The following is a 24,760-nucleotide window of genomic DNA, read 5'->3' on the forward strand; positions in this document are numbered from 1 at the left end:
GCCATTTATCCATTAACACACAAATACAGCGCTAAATGAACCTAGGGGTTAATAACACGGGTACCGAGATAGACCGTTCTCGGGGACATGTTTTCATGCTAATCGAATGTGACCAGTTTTATCTCAAACCGCTAATTAGCTTGTAACGCTAGTCGTCGGGGCACGTGTAAGTAAAAAGAAATCGCTATTTCTATACCACTAACAAGACTCAAAATATTACCACACTTCCATGGTAGCATAATGAGGGTCCCTACATGTAAACCGAAACATTGAGAACTTTGTAAGTGTACAGACAGTTTATTAAAAAGATAGTTTAGAAAGACAGTACCGTCCAGGTATACAGGCACGACCAGTCGAATGACGAAAGCTGTGCAACCAGTAACCAGTAACTTACATTAACATTCGATTAGCATGAAAACATATCCCAGAGAACGTTTGACTCGCAACACATAGGTTATTAACCCCTAGGTTCATTTTGCGCCAGAATTGTCCTTTAATTTTAGATATCAATTTCAACGGTTTATCTATTACATTTTAACTACAGTATCTATTTTAATCACGTATCCAAACGTTTAGCTAACTGTTTCAACTGTTTTTCATAACTATTAGCCATCATTCATACATTACTTGTAGCTAGTTGTTTCAACTGTTTAGCCATTAGGCTACTTTTACATTTTTTTGACCATTTATCCATTACTTTTAGCTATAAATGTCAACTGTTTATTTATTACATTTAACTATCTAATCTATTTTAATGTTTTCATTACTTTTAGCCAACTGTCTTAACTTCGTCTTGCATGATAACTAGTTTCCACGCACTCTTAGTAGCATTTGCAGTGTTTGGGTGTTTCTGGCTGGTTATATTTTTTTCAAGCTTGATTTCTATTTCATTAATTAGTGAAGCTGCTTTCACTTGCCGTTCACTTTCGTTGCACTTGCCCCCAAGCAACTGTTGAAGTACCCCCTGAGGTACCACTGGTTGGAAATCATTAGCTTAAGCTATAGACAAGGAATTTATCACGGCTTGTGCACAATAGGCACATTTACATTTTCACACTTGCAGACATATGTACACACCCACCCATACAGTACAACCATAAACACACAGCCAGGTTATCCTTTTTGCATGGTTGGAATCTTTGGCATGCTAGAGATATGGCATCTTGAAAAATGCTCTCTCCGATGAAGCCTCTCAGTCTCTCTCACAAACACCCACACACACACACACACACACACACACACACACACACACACACACACACACACACACACACACACACACACACACACACAATGGGCTTGATATAACCCCTGATAGTGGCGTACACGCAGACAGAGACGCAAACCTCCACACCCACACACATACACAACACAAACCCTATAACATCTGTCTAATCTTCTGTCGAACATGGTGTGTGGAGCTCACACCACCATCAAGGCTCGGGGCCAGGGACGATGTCGAGGCCATGCCAGGCTTCAGGCTTTTAGAGCGGCTCAGTGTGTGCATCCTCCAAACAGACTTCCAGTAATCCTCTAAAACATGAAATCCTTGACATTTTGGCTGATTTCCAATTTATAAAATGTAATATCGCCTAGTGAAATTTAAATGGGGATTTGATAGATCCGACTGCAACCTGAGTATATGCAGATTTTGAGCGTGGTGTGTGTGGGAAGAGGGGAAGTCAGGTCAATGCAATTATGCAGCAAACAAACTGAGATAAAGTGCTGTGAGGCATTTTGCAACTTGTCTTTTGTGTGTTTTGTGCTGGAATATAAAAGGAGGTGTTAATCACTAGTTCTCACCTGTGTCTGGTGTCCCGGTTCCTTATAATAAGCCATAAAGGAGCGTTTCAAAAAGGAGAAAAGAGAAAGTGAAAACAATCATTTATGATGATAATTATATAATATAATACACTCAGAATTTCATAGGCTACAATGAGTCAATTTTCTCCTCATAAAATGAGATTAGGGTTGATTTAGACGGCTGTATTGTTTCACATTAAATATTAACCTAAACAGGAAGCTTTTTGGCATTTCCTCCCAGAGGACAGGGAAGTATCAAATACAGACACTATGAAACCTCCGTCTGAAATAGAAATATTAGTCAGAGGTACAATAATAACAGATAATGAGAGTCTAAAGTTACATAAGGAGAACACTTTACAGGACAAATGACTGTGCAATCCCATTGAGATTCTACGCTTGAGAAAATACAGAAATAGAGAATGTCGTGCCTGCAGCGCAGTAGGAAATATCATCGTCATAATCCACAGAAGAAATATCCTTGTTTCACAGCAAACTTTCAGACTTTCAGTGCTTCTCACATCCTTAAAAGGTAGATTAGAGTCTGTGATGTCTGAACCTCACACACTTGCTTTTTGCATGAAGACGAACTTCAGAATGTATTCTGTTGAGATCAAACAGATCACAACCGCAGATGCCAACCAGAGCTAATGCCATACTAAACCACATCAGCCGACAGTGTTGGGAAAGTTCACTTTCTACATGAACTAGTTCAGTTCATAGTTCATACTTCCAAATTTTGAACTAAGTTCACAGTTCCAAAAATGAACTAGTTCATAGTTCTTTTTTTCCATATGTTGCTACGAGCTATGATTTTTCAAAATGATTGCCACAGCCCATATATAACCACAGACAGCAATTATTTTATCAGTTTTAACAATGAAACTATGCGTCAGATTTAATCTTCATATCCAACCAGTTCAATGTACCGTTTCAGGTTTGCTGTGGATGGGACTGAAATGCTGATTTTCTTTTTGAAAGCCGGCGGGCAAAGTTTGCACAGAAATGTAAGATTTTTCGCATCCTCACGACCTTGTCATAAAAATGGTTTAAATGATCATACGAAGCCTCCACGCTGCTTTTTGTTTTGATGAGCCATGCGGCGGTGCGACACTGGTGGCTGGTGTTGCCAGATTGGGTGTTTTTTCCGCTACATATGAAGGCCTGTTTACGGTGTGTTTTAGCCGGGTCTTGGCCTGGAAGGCTCTATAGAAATCTGGCGCCCTATTGAACGAAGTTAAACTGAGAGAGCGTGCCGTTCACAGACACCAGAATGAAGGAGTTCACGGTTCATCAGGTTCATCAGGCAGTAATATGGTACGTTCAGTTCACGTTCGCCCAAAATATGAACGAGTTCATGAACTGTCGTTCAATGAACGCGTTCAGGCACAACACTGTCAGCCGAGCTAATTTTGTTCTAATTGTGCTCAACTCAATCCAGTGATCAAAATCCCACTGCTTCCCACTGTGGGAGATCCCTATCTCTATCTACGAGTCTACTCTTATGACATGCATTCCCCACGAGATTATGACTCTCACTTGAGTTCCAGTATGGTTCTCGTGTATCCATCAGGATGGACTCTGCGGATGAAGTTGAAGTCCCCCACGTAGAGGGAGCCGTCGGGGCCGCTGGCCAGTGCCACGGGAGCAAAGAGCATCATGTCCCGAGCGGCGCCGCTGCAGCTTGGACCGCAGGGGACGCTCCGGTAAAAACCATTCCCCATCACAGTGCTGATGACAGGAGGCTGCTGGGAGAGGAAGACGTTCTCCCCGTTTCCCTTGTGAAGGATTCCTGGGGAGGGAGGAATGCAATTAATACCTTAAACCCTGAAAATACCCTTTCTTCGTACTAAGGGTGATGGGATCCTACACGAATAAAACATTTTCCACTTACATTTGAGCTTTTCACATGACAGATTATCTGTATTATTTTGCTATGTCTAAACTCCGGGTTTAGCAGTTTTTTTATCTAAATGTGATTTGGTTGTTTTGCTGAAGAAATCACACCCACACCACCCTGAGCGTTAAACTCTTAATAATAATAATAATAATAACTACTGTTAACTTACACTGACATTTAGTAAGAACTATATCATGTTGTAGGGAAGTTACGCAATCCCTGAGAGGCAAGCAATAGATAAAGTTTTTTGGCCACAAGAGGCTTTCGTAGTTGTGTGAGATTTCATGTAGTCCTTGATGAATGTTAAAGAAAGTAAACTTTACTTATTATTTAGGATATACTGTACGTGAGTCAAATGAAGCAAAATGTCAGCGTTGTTTCCCAAAAAAAATAAATTGTGTATTTAAAAAAAGTGTATACGTTTGTTCTCACCACTGCGTATGTTGAGGGCATGGTGTTTGTCCACAGACCACCCCCCCAGGTTTGAGGGGACCAGTTCAAATCCCTGCATAAGTGCAGTCCTCCTCTCCCATAGGATAACGCCAGGACAGGACTCGTACTCGTAGCCGACAGATACTGAAATGCAAACACACATAAGAGGGCTTGGTGTTACTTAGTCTCGCTTTGCCAGAACATCATCCACAAGCTGCGGAGGAGGGTCTGGCTAGTCCACACATAGCATTATGGGATGGGAGAAAAACGTGCTCTGGTTCATTGGCATTTCTTTAAACCAATCACAATTGTCATGGGTGGTGCTAAGCCCTGCACGGTGCCGCTGCAAAATAGCCTCGGGAAGGAACTTGTTTTGGTGGAACATGTTTACGTTCAAAAGTAGTTTTAGTCGTGCAACAGAAAACTCAGATTGGACAGATAGTCTAGCTAGCTGTCTGGATTTACCCTGCAGAGATCTGAGGAGCAGTTAACCATAGTCCTCACAAATCCACCGGAGTTTAAAATTACAACCCAAAGAAAACAGAAGGTACCGGACATCCAGCCAAAAAGACATGCATCCGCCGAAATTTCCTGCGGCACCGGAGTAATCTCGGACGTGGAACGTCGTGGATAGAGACTAGATGTTACTCACAGTAATAACTATGTTCTGGAGACCTGCTGTGACTAACACTACACTATGGTACAGCAACATGACTGTATGTGGTACCATCAGCCAGACTTAACACACAAGCTCACACATTATCTCTCTTGAAACTACACTGTCTTGAGTGGTGAGACAGATGAAAGGCCTGTGGTGAGACCTCATCAGTGTGTGTGTGTGTGTGTGTGTGTGTGTGTGTGTGTGTGTGTGCGCGCGTGTGTGCGTGCGTTTGAGAGAGCTCAGGGAGAAGTGGAGTCGTAATCAGGAGCAGCCCGTCTTCATGAAGGAGCCCTAGAATTAGCTGCTTGGCCTCTTAGTTGTAATGATACGCTTTGCAGCTTCCCACTACAACTATCAACAGCTTTTTTTGGCTTGGCGGGGTTTAACACGTTTCGACAGTAATTTACCATTTCAGACTTGGAATACGTTTAAAGGCAGGAGGTGACAAAGCTGTGGGATCTTTCAAAAACAGTAAAACACACAAACATACTTACTTTCATGTCATTCTGAAACAAACAATCACACATGCATACAGAACAGAAACATATGCACCAAGTCATCAGCCTTTTTCAGAGGTGGAAAATAACTGAGTACATTTACTGTATATTGTACTGTACAATTCTAAAGGATTTAAGATTATTTTTATTTTTACTTCACTACATTCATTTGACAAATATAACTACTTTGCAGATACATATTTTATATACAAAACATATTAGCTTATAAGATACTTTGAAACATTATTATACTTTGTAGAAGAGATTGCCAAGCACCAGCAGAAGTAGTAGTTTAAATGAGCTTTTCTTCAACCAGCCACAACATACAAATTCAGATATAATAATCCAATACTATTGTATATAATACACACTCTGAAATGAGCTATCATGTATATCTATGCATCCATCCATCCTGAACCACTTATCCGGGGCAGAGTCAGAGGCAGCAGGTATTCCAGACATCCCTCTCTCCAGCTATTACGTATACTCAATTTATAATTAATAATCTCCATCAGAAACAAATCAACATTAGCATTTATTTGGAGTCGTGTTTCCAGCCAACTGACAAATGTGAGTTCAATATTCACGCTCCTTTTGCTTACCAAATATCTGGCTCTTTAGCAGCTGAAAGCTAAGCTCACAAGCTAGTTGCCAACTTTGTCTGCTGTTTGCTGAGAGCTGCTAGGAGGTAGAGCTGGGCGAAATGGAGAAAATCGAGTATCAAGATATCTTTTACCAAATACCTCGATATCGATACCGCAACGATATTGTAGTGTTGACTATTGGTGCTTGCCCAAAATATTTACACAATGAGATTTTTGATAAATAATCATCAGTAATGTGGATAAGTGGGTAAACGCAAATAATGGAACAGTTACAACAGTCTGGTATGTTCATAAAATGACATCACTTTACTGTAATGCAGCCTTTAAAACCTGGAAAAGATACCATTTATGCCATATCACGATATTACGATATCCAAAATCTAAGACGATATCTAGTCTCATATCACATTATATATCGATATAATATCGATTTATTGCCCAGCTGTACTAGGAGGTAGTGTGTAGTGGTTTCATTAGAGCTTTTACACTGAAAACAGCTGCCTGCTGTGTCTGGAAGCAACTTTGATGATCATTTGTGGACTGGAAGGGAAGGGCTTAATAGCAAAGGAAGTGGTTAGAACCCTTGGTGTTCTTATAGATAATGATCTAAATGTTAGCAGTCACATAAAAACAGTCATAAAATCAGCATACTTTCATTTAAAAAACATCAATAAACTTAAAGGAGTTATGCCCAAGGAGGATCTTGAAAAAATCATACATGCTTTTATTTCTAGTAGGATTGATTATTGCAATATGCTTTTAACAGGACTCCCCAAAAAGACTTTAAAACCCCTCCAAATGGTAAGGAATAGTGCAGCCAGGATCCTTACTAAAACAAAAAGAACAGATCATATCACCCCAATCTTTAAGTCCTTACACTGGCTCCCAATTAGATACAGAATTGATTTCAAGGCACTTGTGTTAGTTTTTAAGTCACTGAAGGGGATGGGACCAAACTACCTGCATGACATGTTCCAACAATATTCTCAGCCAGACCCCTTAGATCACAACATAAGCTACTGCTACTGAAACCTACTGTCAGAACAAAACAGGGGGAAGCAGCTTTTAACCACTATGGCGTCCATCGCTGGAACCAGCTTCCAGAGAACATAAAAAACGGCCCAACTATTACCATTTTTTTTCCAAGGCTAAAGAATCTGCAGTCTTTGTATCTATTCATTTATATATCTATTTATTTTTAAATGGACTCTTTGCTGTTGTTATATATACACATTTTACTTTTTCTACTATTGTTAAAATTGTATGTAGTTCTATATTTTTATTTTTATTGAGTTTTTTATCATTGTTTTTGTGTGAAGCGCACTGCATTGCTGCTGTGTATGAAATGTGCGATACAAATACATTTGCCTTGCCTTGGAAACAGGTTCTGAAATTAACTGTGCCAGGTAAGTTGTTGTTGTTTTGTTGTCTGCCACTTCTAAAATCGATGCGCTAAATGAAGGAATGACATTCAGATAATTTAGACATAATTCACTGTTATTTAGAGTCCACCGTCAGTCTCACACTCACGAGTAATCAAAACAAATAAGGTTCTCGACTTTCAAATGTGTAGCTTTATCCAAACATACGCTAACCTGACTAAATGTGTCTTTCTGTTGCGAGATTTCCCTGTCTGCCAAAGTGGCAGATGGCCTGATGATTTTACACACCACTGCAAACAATTCACCGGCATTTAGCTGGTGCTAATTTCAGTTCCTGACTGGAAAACCAAAATAGCGAGCTGAAAGACACTAGAACGTTATTCCTTGTGGTGAATCAGTATGGGTGACGCTTTTGAAATTACACTTAGTAGTTTGATCACTTGTTTGTATAAAAATATTAGTACGCAAGTAAGCATTTATTTATAACACATGCAGAGTTTTAAATTGCTTTGAGTGGCTGATGAGCGAGGCTTTTCATTAAAGTAACTTTTCACTGTAGGAGTTAACTTGAAGTAAGAAGTCATTACATGGTTGCTTAATTAACCTTAATCTTCTCTCTCTGCATGTTCTCTGCTTTCTATCAGGCGTTGGAATGTAGAAAGATAAAAATACATATCAATGTCTTTGAGATACATTCTGTCCTCTCTCTTAAAACATTTTGCCCTATTTGTTTCATGGTAATGTACACAATGCAAAAACACTTTTAACTTACTGTATAATTAAAGCTGTGTCAACACAGTGACAATTTGAAGAAATAAAATGGCATTGATTAAATGAAGATGATACTGTACAGTAAGGACAGCTTGACACGTCTGACATAAAGGTGGTAGAAGTCGGTCGTCGCTGTCAATCACTGATCTTGAACTTGTAAACCAACATATGAGTGAATTGATTGGCACCCAAGGGAAACTGGGGAGCAAAGCCAGCATAAAGACCAGTAGAGATGTTGGAATACATAAGTAGGAGCGCTCACATTATGAACAAATTCAGAAGTCCTCTTTAAAAGAAACTTGCGGCAGGCACACAGGGCAAACTTAAATCTCCAACTCAATGGTACAATCGATAAAGTGATTGGGGAGGGAAGACAATATGTAATTTGGGACACTGGGGATTGTGAAACAGCAAAAGAAACTGTATAGTGTTGGACCAAAGTTCTTAGTCCAGAAACTATCCCTTAAGTACATTCAAAAGGTTCATTTGTTTCAATTTTGTGTCTTAAGCTCTGATAGGCTTGTGATCTTGAGTTTCCGAAGGACAGAAACAGAACTGAGAGGCACTGAGTTTGAAGTAAAATTCACGTGTCTTAGAATGTAACATATTTTAGTACTGTGTAATTTCTGACCCTTAAAGTCACATTGCACCCCCCTTGAAGAACCTGTTTCATGGCCTGGAAACCAATCCATCCTTATGAAAATGCATCAAAGGTTGCCATAAATACATTGCCGTCAGGAGGGACATTGTCCTGTTTCAAAAATAAAATAAAATAACTACAATAAAACTGATTTCATTTGAGGAACAAGGCTTTTCCAGGACAAAACGGGCAAAGCAATCTCAAAGGGAAAGTGTCGGTGTTTTGAGAACTGCTTCACAACCGAATATGACTGTAGCTTTATTACAAGAAACGACACATCAGAACACGTATACACACTCTCTCACAAACTATACACATGCACACTCAATATCTCACAGGTGAAAGCTTTCATTCCCCTCTGTTGAAGCCTCGGGCAATGTGCTCACCCTAGCAAACAGAGCATGATCTCCCTTTCTCTTGTTCTCTCTGGCGATGTGTGAGCTCATAGAGTGTGTGCAGACGCACGCACGTGTTGGCGGATGTGTGTGTGTCTGTGTTAGCCTGTGTCGTTGTGGAAACAAAGCACCAGCATCCTTTTGCACGGGAAGGGGACGGAAGGGTCTGTAGGGGCTGCAGCCTCTAGTAAAAGAAAAATATGGTCAATTTGAAAAATAAACTGCTTTTCTACTTAAGTATCCTGACGTGACTGCATGCCTTTACCTTAGCTTAAAGTTTAAAAGGAGCTGTTATCCCCTTTAAAACCCTTTTGTCTCAGAACTGTGGCCTCCAAATGAAAAACAAAAATGTCATAATTGGCCATAGCAAAATAAATATAAAAAAATAATATAAAATTGCATATTTCCTAAATTAAAGAAGGCTCTATGGAAAACAGGGACACATCATCCAGTAGTGAGAGTGAGGCTGGATGTTAGCTGTACATCCCCATGCACATTGATGCAGAATATACACAGGTTTTTACACTGCTTGGTGGATTTTATCCTGTAAATCAAGTGTTACCTTATTTTGTTGAAAAGGAATCACTGGGCGCTATGCTGGTATCTTGGTGACTCGCCGCCGTGGGAGGAGAGGCGCGGCAAAGGGTGTGGCGATGCCAATCAAGCGGCGCTGCAATACTGATGCCAAGAATGAGTGTGCCTCGCGTTCTGAGCAGGTCGACAGCTCAGCGTACTTGTGTTCCATAATATTTTGGTCACTTTATTTGTCAAAACACATCCATATACTGTCATCTTCTCTGAAATCCCACAAACCCATTTGTTCATGTTTTGTAAGTTGTTCCACTTTAATTTTTTTTCCACCCAGCTGACATGCGATCATGTGCAGAATAATGATTAATGAGCGATTCTTACCCCCTCTGTCCTCTGAGACAGTTAGTGGCATGTATTTGAAAAATAAACTGATTTCTACTACTGGTATTCTGACATAAACGTGTAAATGTCTTTACAGTCATCTGAAGGCAGCAGGTATCTGCTCCATCTGCAGTCTCTAACGGGAGTGATGTTACACAGACCAGCTGGTTTGGTAAAACAAGCATCACACTGTTGCAAAATAACCACAGAAACCGCTGTGTTTATGTGCACATCAAACTTGTCGTTATGATGAATTATTCCACAGTTTGTACTGCAAATCTACAGGCGTGCTGGAGCCGGACGCACTCATACCGTTCCATGAAATATTGAGGATAATTCTCCGCTCTTAACTCCCTCAGGACGGTCCATTCCTCCTTGATTCTAAACACTATGTAACCGGGGTAACGGCTGCCTGCCTCATTTCTTTTTTATGAGTACGTTTGTAATTATAATACAGGCTGACGTGCAGCTGTGATGAGTAACATGATATGATGGAGATCATATTATTGTGGTGTCCCAGAAACAAAAGACCATTATTTTTTAAATCTAAAATGTATTTGTGGATCATTACCAGGATCACGTTTATGTGGCAATAGAAAGATTAAAGAGGTAACAAATATATTGTTGCAAGATATTAGTTTTGCAAACGATTTCAGGAAAAAAAATGCATACACCTAGACTACATATTAAATTATACTTATATTTTGTTTATGGCACTACTATAGTGGTATTTAACTGGAGAGGTTTTGTATAGATCATTGTGATGATAAAATGGCGCAGTATTACGCACAGAAAACATAGTGACCATTGGATCATTAACATCAACAAAAAGTTAATCCAATGCAGTATATTTGAGCTGTTGTATTCATATACAGCAGGAGAATATTCATATATTCAGAAAGTCTGCAGGTCCCAGACATCAATAAGTTTTCTCTGAGGAAAACCTTTCTACAGGATTCTCAAACTTTCAGTGCATCATGACAGGGAGAGCTCTGTGTTAAAAGGGGATGAAAATATGATTGTCACAGCCTCTAACACGCCCACCTATAATATATGATAATGTGTTCTTTCTGATGCCACCCTGTGGCCAACAGCGCCACAGGAGCCTGGCCACGAAATTACCAAAAGTGCATTTGGCACGCTTCTGATGGGCAGGGCGCACTAGACTGTGATCTGGGTACTGCTGGGTTCATGAAAAATAAGCCCTTGGTGTCCTCTTGTGCGCACAGAGCAACAACAAACCCACCATTGGAAAAAAATATCTAATATTTATGCTGCCATAATAGTATTTCCTTGGAAATTTCAAACTTTACCATAGAGAATGTACGGTAACACTTTACTTGAAGGTATCTACATAAGAGTGACATGACAGTGTGATGAACACATGACACTGTTGTGACACTGTGTCATGACGCATGAACCCTAACCCTAACCATAACTTTTCATGACAAAAACAGACTGACACTTACTAAAGGAAGTGTTATGTCATAAACATTTATGATCATTTATTATTATATATATTATTATTATTAATTTTAATAGTTTATGACACGTTCATGACAGTGTCATGTCACTCTTATGTAGATACCTTTAAGTAAAGTGTAACCGAATGTACTACATCTGTCAGTTGCTTCTTCTAAACATAATATGCACACGCACGTACGCTGTTGCGCAAAATGCACATATTTACCCCCTCTGAAAATATGTTCTTGCACATGCCAGGAACTATAGAGAGGGAAGCATCAGGGTAAAACATGGGTTGTTAAGAGAGAAGAAGGGAGTGCAGGGGAAGACGGGACAGAAGCAACAGGGGAGATCAGAGAGAATGGAGGAAATAACAAGAAGGGAAGAAAAGAGAGTTCAGTAGAGGACAGAAACACAGGAAACAGTGAGGGTAGAGGAAGATAGGAGGCGAGGGAAGGGCGTAAGAAGGGCAGGGGGGAGGTGGTTCGGCAAAGCAGGGCAAATAAAATAAATAAAAAAAACAGGATCATAGGAATTGAGAAAAGGTGAAAGATCAGGAGAGAGCTAGAGCAGATGACATGCAGCTCTAACAGATAAGGAGAGGAGGGGATGGATCAGGAGGAGAGAGCCTTGGGGAGATGCAATCTTTGTATGAGACCATACACTTGAGTGGACAAAGCTTCTGGTATGCCTGCGATATCTCAGTGCTTATGGAAAGCTCTCTCTCTCGCAGCTCCACTGTTTGTCCACAACCTTCCAACACAGAAAGCGGAAACGTTATCTCTCAAATTACCAATAGAAAGTTCAAAAGTTAGAACCTCGATTGCATCTTTAAAATAGCTGTTTTGGCCATAATGAACCAAGAGGGCAATAAAACTGACAGCTATATATCCAGTGTATCTTTTTTTGCACAGGTGAGCGAGGACATTGGAGAACAAGAGACAATAGGCCACATTCATGAAAACGTCCCATGCACATATTCATATTTTTCTCCATAGAGCCAGTTCTGTCAAAACGGTTAAGAACTGCCATCTCCCTGCCACTGCAGATGATATCTTTACTGCCAGTTACTCGGCAGTACATTTGTCGAGCCTTTCCTTTCTCAGTACAGTCTAAACTGCTCGCTGTTTGCAGGATCCACTTCCCATTGTGTTTATTACATGTTTTGAATTTCCTGACTAATGCTATTTCAACTACAGTGGACACTTCCTTGCATTCTGGTACCTTTGCAGTTGTCAAACCATTATTATAGAAACTAGACCTATTTATTGCAATAATTATGTATTATCAGGCAATCTCCAATCTCTAATTTTCCAGCGGGAGACTGTCCATAAACAATCGGTTGATTACCTACCGAATGGTTAATAATTTACAATATGACATCCAATCAGGCTTTTTTGTGCAAATCACAGTATAGCCGCTCAAAGACCTTAAAGTTAACAGGAAGCATGTTACACTTTCTGCTCTATTATTGTTGGATTTCAGTGTTTTTCAGTGTTCATCAAAACCTCTTATTTCAAAGGGTTGAAAAGTGATAGCCCTTCTTTTCTATGTATTTACTTGGCTTGCATCTGTCAGCAATTTTTTGTCTGGAAAAACTATGCGACTATGCTGTAAAAATCTATTGGAGTGTCTCGATTCTCAATTGTTATAATATCAGTTTAGTGTCTTTTGAGTAGTTAGCTGATAGGTCAAGGGCTGACAGCTGTGTGGGACGAGATTCATTCAGGAGATTGTCTCCGGCTGGATACAATGACGCTGATGGCTGCAAACCACACGTTTCCACACGGAGAACACTATTGAAGACAAAGAAGCTGAAAGACTATTCTTGTTTTCCCACAACACAACTGTTGTAAATACACATTTTAAAACCTGAACTACAATAAGAAGGAAGAGCGGACCGGCCGGCGAGGACGGCGAAGGAGCGTGCAAGGCAGCGGACCCGGAGCGACGCCGTGGTCACCGAAGCATGCAGCCATCTTCAGACGCAAAACCATGCAGTGCCTGGGTGAGTCAGTTAAACACAGCACATCCCTCTATAAGTAGGGAAGACATACACTCATCCAGGCAATACGCAGGGAACAGGAGACAGTAGGGCTGGACGATTCATCGAAATTCTGAAGCTGTTATCAACGTTTTTTTCCCAATGACGATAATTTTGATAATTTTTATACAACTGAAATGTGACTTTTTTCACAAGACAAGAATTTTCAAGCAATGTGTCCTTTCATTTCAATTTTATACATTTTCAATAAATAGCCATAATAGTTCCCACTTTGTGCTTCCTGCAATTATGTAATAATTCCTGCAAAAATAAGCTTTTGAATTAGAAAAAATATCTCACCTTCAATATTTGAGCCTATTTACAGTACAAACCTTGCCAATGAAATATTAGGACAAAAAAAACTATTTATACTATCTTACTTTTTTTTTATTATCGTTCATTTATCGTTATCAAGGTAAAATGTGATTTTAGGTCATATGGTGCAGCCCTAGGAGACAGGGGGATTAATGTTACCGGCTAGGCTAGTCTTTAGTAGCTGTGTCTTTAGTATACGAGCCCAGGTTAGCATGGCTTTGAAACAGTACACTGTGTACACTATATACTCACTTGTGTAGAGCGCACATTTTTACAGCGTAATGTTGTCTCAAATTGCGCATGAATATCAGTTCATAATGCACTGACCAGAAATGACTGCTTCTACTTTTTAATGGTAAATTGTAGCCGGGCCGCAACCTATTGTCACCTGACGAATATATACCGGCTTCTTTTCTCACTATCTGACTACAGTATAGTGGTACTTATTGGAAAAAACACATTACATTTGTATAATTTGGTTTTCGTCAGTCACAACCACTTCAGTTTACTCACCATATTCACAAGTTTGAAAATATGTTGGTGCTCCCATAGCTTCTGCTACGTAGCTAAGATGGCGAGCGTTGAGAGCGAGTAGAGTCCAGCGTTCCAAAAACTCAACGTTTCGACTATTTTGAGTGCAGCATCCGCCCTGTTTTAGAAATAGTTAAATATTTTGGAAAGTATGCTTATGCGTTTTCTTGTTGAGAGTTAAATGAGAAGATTGCTAGCTCTCTCATGTCTGTGTGATGACATATGCAGGAAGAGCAAGAAAAAGATTAGCTTAGCTAAACAGACTAAGACTGCAAACAGGGTAACAGCTAGCCTATAAATCTTCAAAGTTCGCACCATTAACACCTCTCAAAGCTCGCTAATTACTAATTAACACGTTATATTGTATGTTTAGTCTGACCACAAACAGAAATGTGAAAAGAAAGAGTACAGAGAACAAGTGGATGGATGGCATGGAACCATGTTAACTGCACACGGTCAGTGTCTAAGACCCTGAGACTACCAGGACTCTCCAGATGCTTTCCTATTATTCTCTTATTTAGGATAGGAATAAGAAAACATTTGGAATGAGACCCATTATATTTTTATATTCTACTTACCAGTTGCATGAGTGAGGCCCCAGACCTCCTGGCCATACACGTCAGTCTTGTTCCAGACCAGCCTGTGGACCAGGCCTGGTCCAGCGGGATACCAGCGCTGGTACAACCTCCCCTGGACCGATGCACGGACATGCACCTTGGACAGACCGCCGAGCGGGGAGATGGGGGACAGCGGAGAGGGAGGTGTGAGGAGGATTCTTAGCAGCGAGAGGTAGCCTGCAGCACGAGTGCTCAAATAGCTCAGCTTCAAAAAGGCTCCAGGGATCGAAACTTCTTCCTGCACCGCCTAGGCAGAACAAGACAGAGAGCAGAGTGAGAAATACACGTGACGGAAAGAGAAGAAATTAAGGAATATTATAAGAAAGAAAGCAAGGTGTTCATTACTTTGTATTTGTATAATAAGCTAACATAATAAGGGCTATTGGCAGGTACAGGAAGAAATGGCTTACAAAGTAAGATGCAGTGAGTCCACCAAATATGCGTTAGCTGTGTTAAAATGATACCATTTTCAAGAAGAACATTTTTATCGAGAACCCAAGATTTTTATGAAGAATGACAAGATATCTGTCTATACCATGAGGGTTTTCTTTTAAGGAAAATTTTTAAAAATTGTAAAAAAAATGCTTGTATATATACCTTTTTGAGTAGCAAATAAAAAACCAAGCTCATCTCTCTGATAAACAGTGAACTAGCTGCTGCAGCAAACATTTATACCTCCATTATAATATTTATCTTGGCTAAAATCAAATACTGAGTCAGTGATTACCTGAAATAGAATAGAATACCTTTATTATCATTGCACAACATTGTACAATGAAATTAAAAGGCAAACCTGATGGTGCATTCACACATATCAAACAGTAATTTAAAACAGAGAAAAACAAAAATATATACTATAAATAAAAGATATGTATAATTTGTGACCTATAAAACAGTAAAATAGCTGAGATATTGCACATTTGACAAGTAATAATTTAGGAATAAATACATACAAAAGGAATACATAAAGGTGCAAATCAAATTATCTCCAACACTATTATCTCTGACACCTTTTCATCAAAAGTCTAAAGGCTTTGATTCCATTTCTTAACAAAGGTGAACACAGTGGGTGTTTGTCCTGAGGTGTTATTCGTCATGAGGATAAAATGTTCCTTTATTGACGATCTGTTCATTTTCAATCTCATCGAATTTTCTTACATGAGCTTGAACTTGTGCAGGCGATGTGTTGTGGATATGAATGATACTATTTTGAAGCAAAAACATCACGGTCCTCTGCCACAAAAGGATCGCATGACCATGGCACATATCGGTTATGAGATTTTCTGCATTTTCTATCACGTGTCCTGATAACAAGAAAACAACTTTCTGTGTACCGCGAGTTAAGTTGGAACTGAAATGAGGTCAGGGTGAGGTTTTGGTCACTGTATTGAAAAAAAAAAAAACTTCTTGGGAGTCACGTCGGAGGGTAAATATATAATCACCAGTCTGACCTCCACACCTGACTTTCAGCCACCTAATTTGCTTTTGCGGTGGGGAAGTATAAGGATGGAGTACAAATTTCCATTTTGCTCATTCCTTATTTGCATGATGCAAATATGACTCAAGCTAAATTTGCAAAATCCTGTGAGGCCAGGCTGGTTTGTTGCTGAGCTGTAACAAATTGAGCTCTTACTGCCTGTCATCTGAAGACCTGAAGCAGTGCATTGCTACATGTTATACAGATGCTCTGGTTGTAGTCACAGTAACTAGTTTGGTACCTGTAGCTCAGGTACTGCTGGCCCCTTCTCTGCACATGCTCCTGTGTATCTGGGAAGCGGGTAGGGCAGGACCAGCGGGTAGGGACTCAAAACACTCCTCATGTCACATTTAGGAGGTTGAGTTTCCTCCCTGGACATGGTCACCTGATCCAGAACCAGGAAGTTGTTGTTTGGCGTCCAGATGGTACGCGTCTGCGGCAGGAAGGGTGGGCGCTGGAACATCAGGGTCATAGACATTGCGCCCAACGTCACCAGGTCAAAACTAGAGTTAAACAACATTAAGACAGAATAAGATTGGAGCAAGGGAAATAAAAAAATAAAAAAACATTGTGTACTGTGTGTGTGGATGTCTCTACCTTCCATCCTGCCTACTGATAGTGTAACCATACTCTGGATGCTGCGGGAAAGTGATGTTGACTCCGACCAGAGGAGAGCCGTCCTGCAACACGATGCTACCTCGAATCACAGCTACCCGACTGGAAGAGCAAAAGGGAAGCAGAAAGAGAGAGAAAGCAAGACATACACAATGAAAGGGAGATATGGCAGGTTTACAATGATGGAGACCATAATGATTGTTTGAAGAGAGAGGCATAGCTTTGGCCAAACGACCTTGTGCGTGTAGAAAAAGCAACGGCATTTAGTCCGCTCAGTGCAATTCCTTTCTTTAGCGCGGAGAGATTTGCCAGAGATTGCCAGGATACAAAGACCATAAATATAGCTTAAACCACAGTTAAACCTTTCCACACCGTCATATAAAAAAAAAAACTTCAAAATCATGTTTATATTACAGTGACACTGGTACCTGGAGCAGAAAGGGCATGGCGTTCTTTAAATAGACCTTAAACTATTTGTCACATCCAGACTATTTTGAAATATGCATCTTTATTTTGCAGGTAAATTGTGAAATACACTGCCTAAATCGGGAATAATCGTTAAACTGGTCAAATGAAGACAGATTAGGACAGACACATGTGTTCTACACACACACACACACACACACACACACACACACACACACACACACACACACACACACACACATACACACATTCACTGATGGAGCCTATCTGTTACTCCAGAAGAGGGATAAATGAAGGATGGTGAGGTTTCTCCGGGTGGCTGCATTGCCCAGTTTGTTACTCCTGTTCTGAAAGCTGCCATCGATTTCCCTTCTGAAAAAACTGTCACATAATTAATTTATTTGTTTATTCCACAAGTGAACCGGGGTAGGGCATTTTTCAGAGAGGCATCACTTCTTGTTTTCCAAACTAAACTTTCTAGGTCATCATCTTTGCAGATAGATTTATTTCCTCTCTTAGCTGGCACTGAGAGGCCACTGAAAAATTAATGGGGACACCTTTATGACTGGTGTAACTGAATGACATTAATATGTAACAAACAAATACTCTCTGCAGTTGTAGCCTGACACTGATACGCAAGGACGATGCACTGCTGTGTGACTGCCACAGGGGAAAAACAGATCACTAGGAGACATGTGTGTGCACGCAGGCATGTGAACACATGAAAAGCCTCATTTACATGCAAATGCACACACACCAATTAAACAAATAATGGCCAATGGACGATTCAATGCATTAATTCAGATGTATATTACTTCATTATCTACTGCTCATTTCTTTCTGTATACTATATGGGATGGCAACTCAAGGACACAGACACACAAAACAAACACATGAAAGGTATTGGCATGCACACACAGATCCAGGCAAACAGAGAGTATACAAGCACATACCTGGTATCAAAGGGCACGTCTCCAGGGAGAGTGTGTGTGGCCGCTTTGCCAAGGAGGAAGCGAATGCGGCGGTAGAAGCTGTGAGTGTGTGTGTTGGTGGGCGTGGGGGGTGCGGTCGGGGGCAGCGGGCTCTGCTGCAACAGGGCCAAGGGGTCGGCCGAGCCGTGGCACAGAGGGTCAGAGCCGCAGCTCAGCTGCTCGCAACAGTCGGGGTCCACGCAGTCCATGAGGCCATCTGAAATGGACAGGAAGTTTAAAACGTATATAATATAACACTTTAAATAAAATGCACACACAAACAGCCTTACAGCATGTGAGGAGTTGGTTGTTTAGGTGGTACTTGAATTTACACAGTTAATATAAGCGAGACATTAACATCTTTATTGTGCATAGTTAAAGTTAAAGGCTTCAATAGATTTAAGTGACAAAGGTGCTGAGCACACATTTCTATTCTTAAAGGCCAAGGTACTGTATATATCTGCAGTGGAAAGACATGAAGAAGACACCAGAAAACCTAAGACCTGCCAAGAAATAATTTTCACACCGAGAAACTCTACTGGAGTAATCCAATCTACAACAACGAACTGCACATGTATCATCGTTATCACGAGTTATAATCAAATGAGATTCATTTGGGGCCATCACTGTACAATTATAGCCGTCTATTCTTATAAATCAGACCTGAATCACCAGTATTATTTGAATGCGATCCATAAAAGTCTGGCGTAAACAATGAGCTGCAGATACAAACCAAGGCGGCAGGTAATAGGAGCCAGGCTGACATTTGTGTTTCCTATTTCAAGCCTGTTCCTGAAAAGGCAGGAAGCAGTGCTGACATTTAAATGCATCTGACCACAGAGCAGAGAGCGAAAGGCCAACGATATTCTATTATAACCTCCTCCTACAAAGGTAGCATAGTACAATGGTTGATTTCCATAAGATTCACTACTTCAACTTGAAAGCACACTATTAATTGAAAATCTAGTATTACTGTGATTAAAAAGGACACATATTTGTAGCTTACTGTGCAGGCATGGCTGTTTACCATTACACACAAAAGAAGAAGCACAGTAAAAATGTAGATTTGGAACATGTAATAGATATAAATATGTATGATTTCACAGCCTAGTGTGTGAAAAAAATGCGAAGGAAGAACAATACATGCGCTCCTCTCTCCCATCCAGGCAGAATAATTGAAACTCTTTCTCTTCAGAGTTCCTCTTTATTCTCTGATTACTTGTGATAGCATCTTTCCATCTCTGTCTATCTTCAGAGACAAAAAGATTGCTGCAAGAGAAGGCTATGAGAGCCTATGGTATATCTGCCAATTAAAGGAGATGGTTGAATTGTATGGCAGAAAATTATTGTATCTCAAAAGCTGTGCAGAGAGGGGTGAGGATAGAAAGATAAGAAAAATGTAAGTGGTCACCATAAGGCTTCGTTAGTGAGCCTTTCTTCACGATTTGATATACCTACAATACAGAAACTTCATCATATGACATTATAATACCATATAATGCTATACAGTATATATATTGCTTTTTGCATATGGTTGAATTTACTGTAGTGTAGAGAGAAACCTGTCCCTTCCTCCACCCACCCACAAGTCCACTGACCATTTGAAAAGAGGCAAAATAAGAAAAGGTTCAGTTTGTTTAAGCTATGACTAAATTAGGGGTTAAAACGCTCATGTGTAAATGTATTACGTGCACAGTGTGACAGTCCATTATGTCTTTAACACCACAGATGAAAACATCCATTAATAACAAAAGATAATTAGAACAATGACATAATCCATTAATACGATACAAAAACCATCAGTGCCTACACTGTTGGCAGGCCACGGTTCAGCTATGACTTGTTTCCTTTATACAGACCCTATTTTATAGTCCACAGGACATTGTGTTATTGTATAGCTCTGTCAGGTTATAATCCAGGGTAAGGACCTGTAATTCAGGTTTTAAGCAGCCATCTGACTGAATTTCTGAAGTGTTGGCTCAGTCAGTCATGCAGCCTTGGTAAACAATGTGTAGGAAAAAAAAGGTTACATTGCAGCTATCAGCACTCCGCACCAGCCGAAAAAAAGGACTATTAAAAAAGAATGTAAGTGTTTGAGGTTTCCCACTGCTGTGTGCACTGATTCAAACGAGACTCATCACAAAAGGCAGAACCATGCAAAAAAAAAAAAACAGTAGGCTTTTTCTCCAAACAAATGAGAAACTTCCTTGTTTGCAATGATGGATTACAACACCAGCTCAACGGGCATGTCCATAACAGATATATATTGTTTCAAAATGAATGGGAACATTTGATGCAATGCAATATTGCACTATATTTTCAAAACCTGTTATTATGTATTGGATAACAGGAATGAAATGGCGAGAAAATGATTGCAATGAGCAGAGCTCTCGCTTCTGCTGAAATATTCTTTTCTTGTCTCTTCACCTGAGGATAGAACAACGCAGCAACAAGGGTGAGCAACACACACCTCTCACCTGTCACCAAATATCTCATAACCAAAGAAGCAGGAATCTATTCTGCATGGTTTGCTGTATTTAGACTTGAGAAAACTTCTCGGGAGTGCCTTTTATCCAAGCAGGTGGTATGCTTATTAGACATTTAGCTGTGATAAGAGGAAAAACAGACATACAAACTGCGCACAAATGTGCACATACACACACAAATACGTATTCAATATAATAATGACCAGCGGGACTCTACAGGAGTCTTCACAGGATTGGGACAGCACAGAGGGATGCAGGGAAGGAACAATGAGGCAGGAGAAACAGGAGAAGTAATGGAATGGACAATCTGCCACAAAGACAGAAATTAAAGAGGTAAGAAAGAGAAAAAGAGATGGAAAATGATAGATGTTAGAATGTCACCTCCGTCGTTGTCTGTTCCATCACTGCAGTCAGTTTCCATGACAACGCTGCATCCAGGCCCGCTCCATCCGGCCTGGCAGACGCAGCGCCAGCCGCTCTGCTCCAGGGTACAGCGCCCATGCCCGCTGCACAGCCCTGGGCAACCGTCTGAAAAGGTGTGTCAAACACACACACACACACACACACACACACACATTTTTGGCATTTGTCAGCGTGTTGGAGGAGCACAATATGAAATGTTAATCCTAAATAAAGATAAATTACCTTTCACAACAACGTCCAAATCATGAGTAACTGTGAGGGGGTAAAGGGCGAGAATTGAGTAAGAGAAAGCAATTGTAAATGGAAATTATTCCAACAAAAGTGACAATTTTTTTATCCTTTTAATCATACTGATCAAAATATCACAAGGAATAATTACACACACACACACACACACACACACACACACACACACACACACACACACCAATGTTACAGTGCTCTCCTTCCCAGCCAGGTTGGCAGATGCAGGTCCCGTCGTGGCACTGGCCGTGTTCTTCGCAGCGAGGATGGCACGCTCTCTGGTCGCACGCAGCGCCTATCCAACCCTCCCCGCACTGGCACCGGCCCTCTGAGCAAACACCATGGCTGCCACATGGCACCGGGCACAGCTCTGCCGAACAGGTGGGTGGGGATATGCGTGTGAAAAAAGCGTGTAAGTGTGAGAGGAAGAGAGAAGGAGAGGGAGGGGAGCAGATGGAGTAATTGAGTGTTGGAAGAAAAGAAAAGGTAAAAGAAGCACAGGGGAAATGGAGAGCGGAAAAAAAGTAAAACAAAAAAAAATCTGAATTGGGGGTGAGCCACTGGATATAGGTGAGAGAACAAACTAGTGATAGAAGAATAATCTTCCCACCTCTAATAGCTGAGCTCCCCGAAGGAGAGGAAGAGTGAATAGACTGATAATAACAGCCAAATGATTCTTATTTGCACCGCATATTTCAACTACAGGGACTCCAATTCAGCTCTATTATTTTTGTCTGACATTTTATCAGATTTGGTGGGTATGTTAATACCCTCTTTTTCTCCATCTCTCCATCTTTGCCTCTGTTAGCTTTATACCTTCAGTATCCCTTTCCCTACCTCTATCTTGTAATGTCCCTTTTAAAAGTCTTCCCTCCTCCTTTTGTCTATTTCCTTTTCTCTGCGCTCGTCACCATCTCTCTCTCTCTCTCCCTCTCTCTCCCTCTCTCTGCAGAAGCAAAGCCTCATCCATCAGTAAAGAGAGCAAAGTGCTAGAGGCACACAAAGACTACTTATCCAGCTGCAGTAAAAAGTTATTTCAATTTAAATATACATAGCATGGAGAGGGAGAAAAAAGTGGATTAAAGTTGGAGATTTTTTCAGCTCTCTATTAGAATTACATTAGCTGAGCCATGCCTCAACAAGACCAGGATGTAGAATTGTTGGGTCCTGTTGATTAAAAGCCCGGCAGGTATAGAGAGAGGCCGCTCATATCTCAGATATTCAGCCACGGTCCATCATTATCATGGGCTATATCACTATAATAAGGCATGCGTACACCTTAGAGCAGCAGCTAATGCCAATTACCTGCAAATCACTGGTGTGCATGCATGGTAAAGCGGATCCTTCCCAACATCAGCATTAACTTAGTGTGCTGGAAACAGGGGGAAGTCCGTGCTATAGTGGCTATTTTCCTCTGTGTCAGTTTACAGTACACTTCAAGGACATGGACACTTTTCCCCACTATGTACTGCAGAGATATAATAGAATACACAAGCTTTACTTTTCTCTTTACAATGGCTACCTCGCTGCCTTTTCTTCACTATGACTGCATAATTGCTGTCTATTTAAGCAGGCAGAGGTTACTGACTACAAAAGAACAGAAGTTCAGGTAGGTGTAGATGTAAGAAATCTTTCACAACCATATGACAACTATGTAGCATACAGGTAAAGGGTTTGCAGTAAACATCAGCAAGCTTTTAAATGCCAAGCTGAATGTTCCTCAGTGTAGCAGTCGCTGAAAGGCCTTGCAGCAGAGTGAGAATAAGGAATAATTTTTTTTCCCTCGCCTGCCTTTTTTCCCTCATTTAGCTCAGGGAAATATGTGTGTGTATGCGTATGGGTGTTCATGAGCAAATGTGCGTGAGTATATGTGTGTAACACCATAAATGTGCACTAAAGTGAGTGCTATTGCAAGGGGGGAGCTCCGAAGTGCTGCCGTCAGAGAGTCATCAGGGGAAATCTCATTTACGACCAGCATGAAGAGAGTGCAAAAAGACACATGCAAACGCACACACATATATGCATGCACTGGCACACATACACACACACAGACCCATTTCACAGAGTGGCTCCAATCCATATTTCTTTCTCATGTCTATCAAATCCCCAGAAAATAGTATCTGGCAAAACCATGCGTGCTACAAGAACACTGGCAAACTATAGATGTGCAGTTACAATTGTCTGTGTTTTTTCAGTGGGTGAACAATAATCCTCAGGTTTTACCAGTGTAGCAGTCTGGTCCCGTCCAGTTGGGCTGGCATGTGCAGGTGTCTGACTCAGGGAGATAGGTGCCATGTCCTGAACACTGCTCCTGACAGGCTGGCAGCGGGTCATCACAGCTCACTCCTGCCCAGCCTGCCGAGCACACGCACTCCCCGCGCACGCACACGCCGTGCCCGCCACACTGAGGGTCTATGCAGTCTACTGCAGAGAGAGGAGGGGACAAAAGGAAAAGCAAGAATGGCTCAGAGGGTGAAGGAGGAAATGTAAGGGTGGGGTGCAAGCCTCATTATAATCATCAGTTCACCGAGTATGAAAGCAGTGTTCTTTGCATCCCATCCAGGAGTTAACCACCCTAGCTAAAATCCCTGTATCTGTTCCACAACATTACACTTCATAGGACACTTAGAACTGAGGCTTTGATAAGGGGTGAAATGGGTTGCTTTGTGTGTGTGTGTGTGTGTGTGTGTGTGTGTGTGTGTGTGTGTGTGTGCGTGTAATTACAGCCCTAAGCGCCGAGCCAAAGCTCAGCACAGTTCAGCTCGGCTCAGCTCGGCTCCGCCGCTCAAGGTCAAACACCTGATGTAGTCTCTGCAGGCCGCGATCCTGGAGGCAACAGCAGGGCGGACTTTGGGACAGATGTGCCATCAGGTTATCATCAATTGTAACATCATAATTGTTTTAGATATCATGGCTTTGTTTGTTTTTGCTAATTTATTGGGTGGTTGTACAATGGACAGCTGCAAAGGGGGAGGATATGACAACAGCCTGTGGCTGGTTTGCTCTACAACTGGAACTGAGGGGCCTCAGCTACCTGAATCATTTATACTCTTGTCATTTCAACTACTTATAGGTTGATGTCTTGTCTACAATTATATAACAGTATATAACAAATATACAGCATAGACATACAATGATTTGCTATTTGCA

At 40.9% G+C, this 24,760-nt stretch overlaps 1 protein-coding gene across 1 annotated transcript in view; it reads right to left on the reverse strand.

Moving 5' to 3' along the window:
• tenm1 (teneurin transmembrane protein 1) overlaps positions 1 to 24,760 on the reverse strand; it is a 182,912-nt gene that overhangs the window by 48,028 nt on the left and 110,124 nt on the right. Inside the window, exons 11-21 of the mRNA XM_028589371.1 lie at positions 23,834 to 24,034; positions 21,795 to 21,980; positions 21,590 to 21,619; positions 21,326 to 21,472; positions 18,441 to 18,675; positions 17,044 to 17,163; positions 16,688 to 16,949; positions 14,931 to 15,216; positions 4,136 to 4,279; positions 3,343 to 3,595; positions 1,804 to 1,824 (exon numbers count right to left, since the gene is read on the reverse strand). Of these exons, the coding sequence (XP_028445172.1) occupies positions 1,804 to 1,824; positions 3,343 to 3,595; positions 4,136 to 4,279; positions 14,931 to 15,216; positions 16,688 to 16,949; positions 17,044 to 17,163; positions 18,441 to 18,675; positions 21,326 to 21,472; positions 21,590 to 21,619; positions 21,795 to 21,980; positions 23,834 to 24,034 (1,885 nt within the window). The remainder of the gene's footprint in view (positions 1 to 1,803; positions 1,825 to 3,342; positions 3,596 to 4,135; positions 4,280 to 14,930; positions 15,217 to 16,687; positions 16,950 to 17,043; positions 17,164 to 18,440; positions 18,676 to 21,325; positions 21,473 to 21,589; positions 21,620 to 21,794; positions 21,981 to 23,833; positions 24,035 to 24,760) is intronic.

This window comes from Perca flavescens, chromosome 10 (genome assembly GCF_004354835.1).
Source record: "Perca flavescens isolate YP-PL-M2 chromosome 10, PFLA_1.0, whole genome shotgun sequence".
Classification (NCBI taxonomy): Eukaryota; Metazoa; Chordata; class Actinopteri; order Perciformes; family Percidae; genus Perca; species Perca flavescens.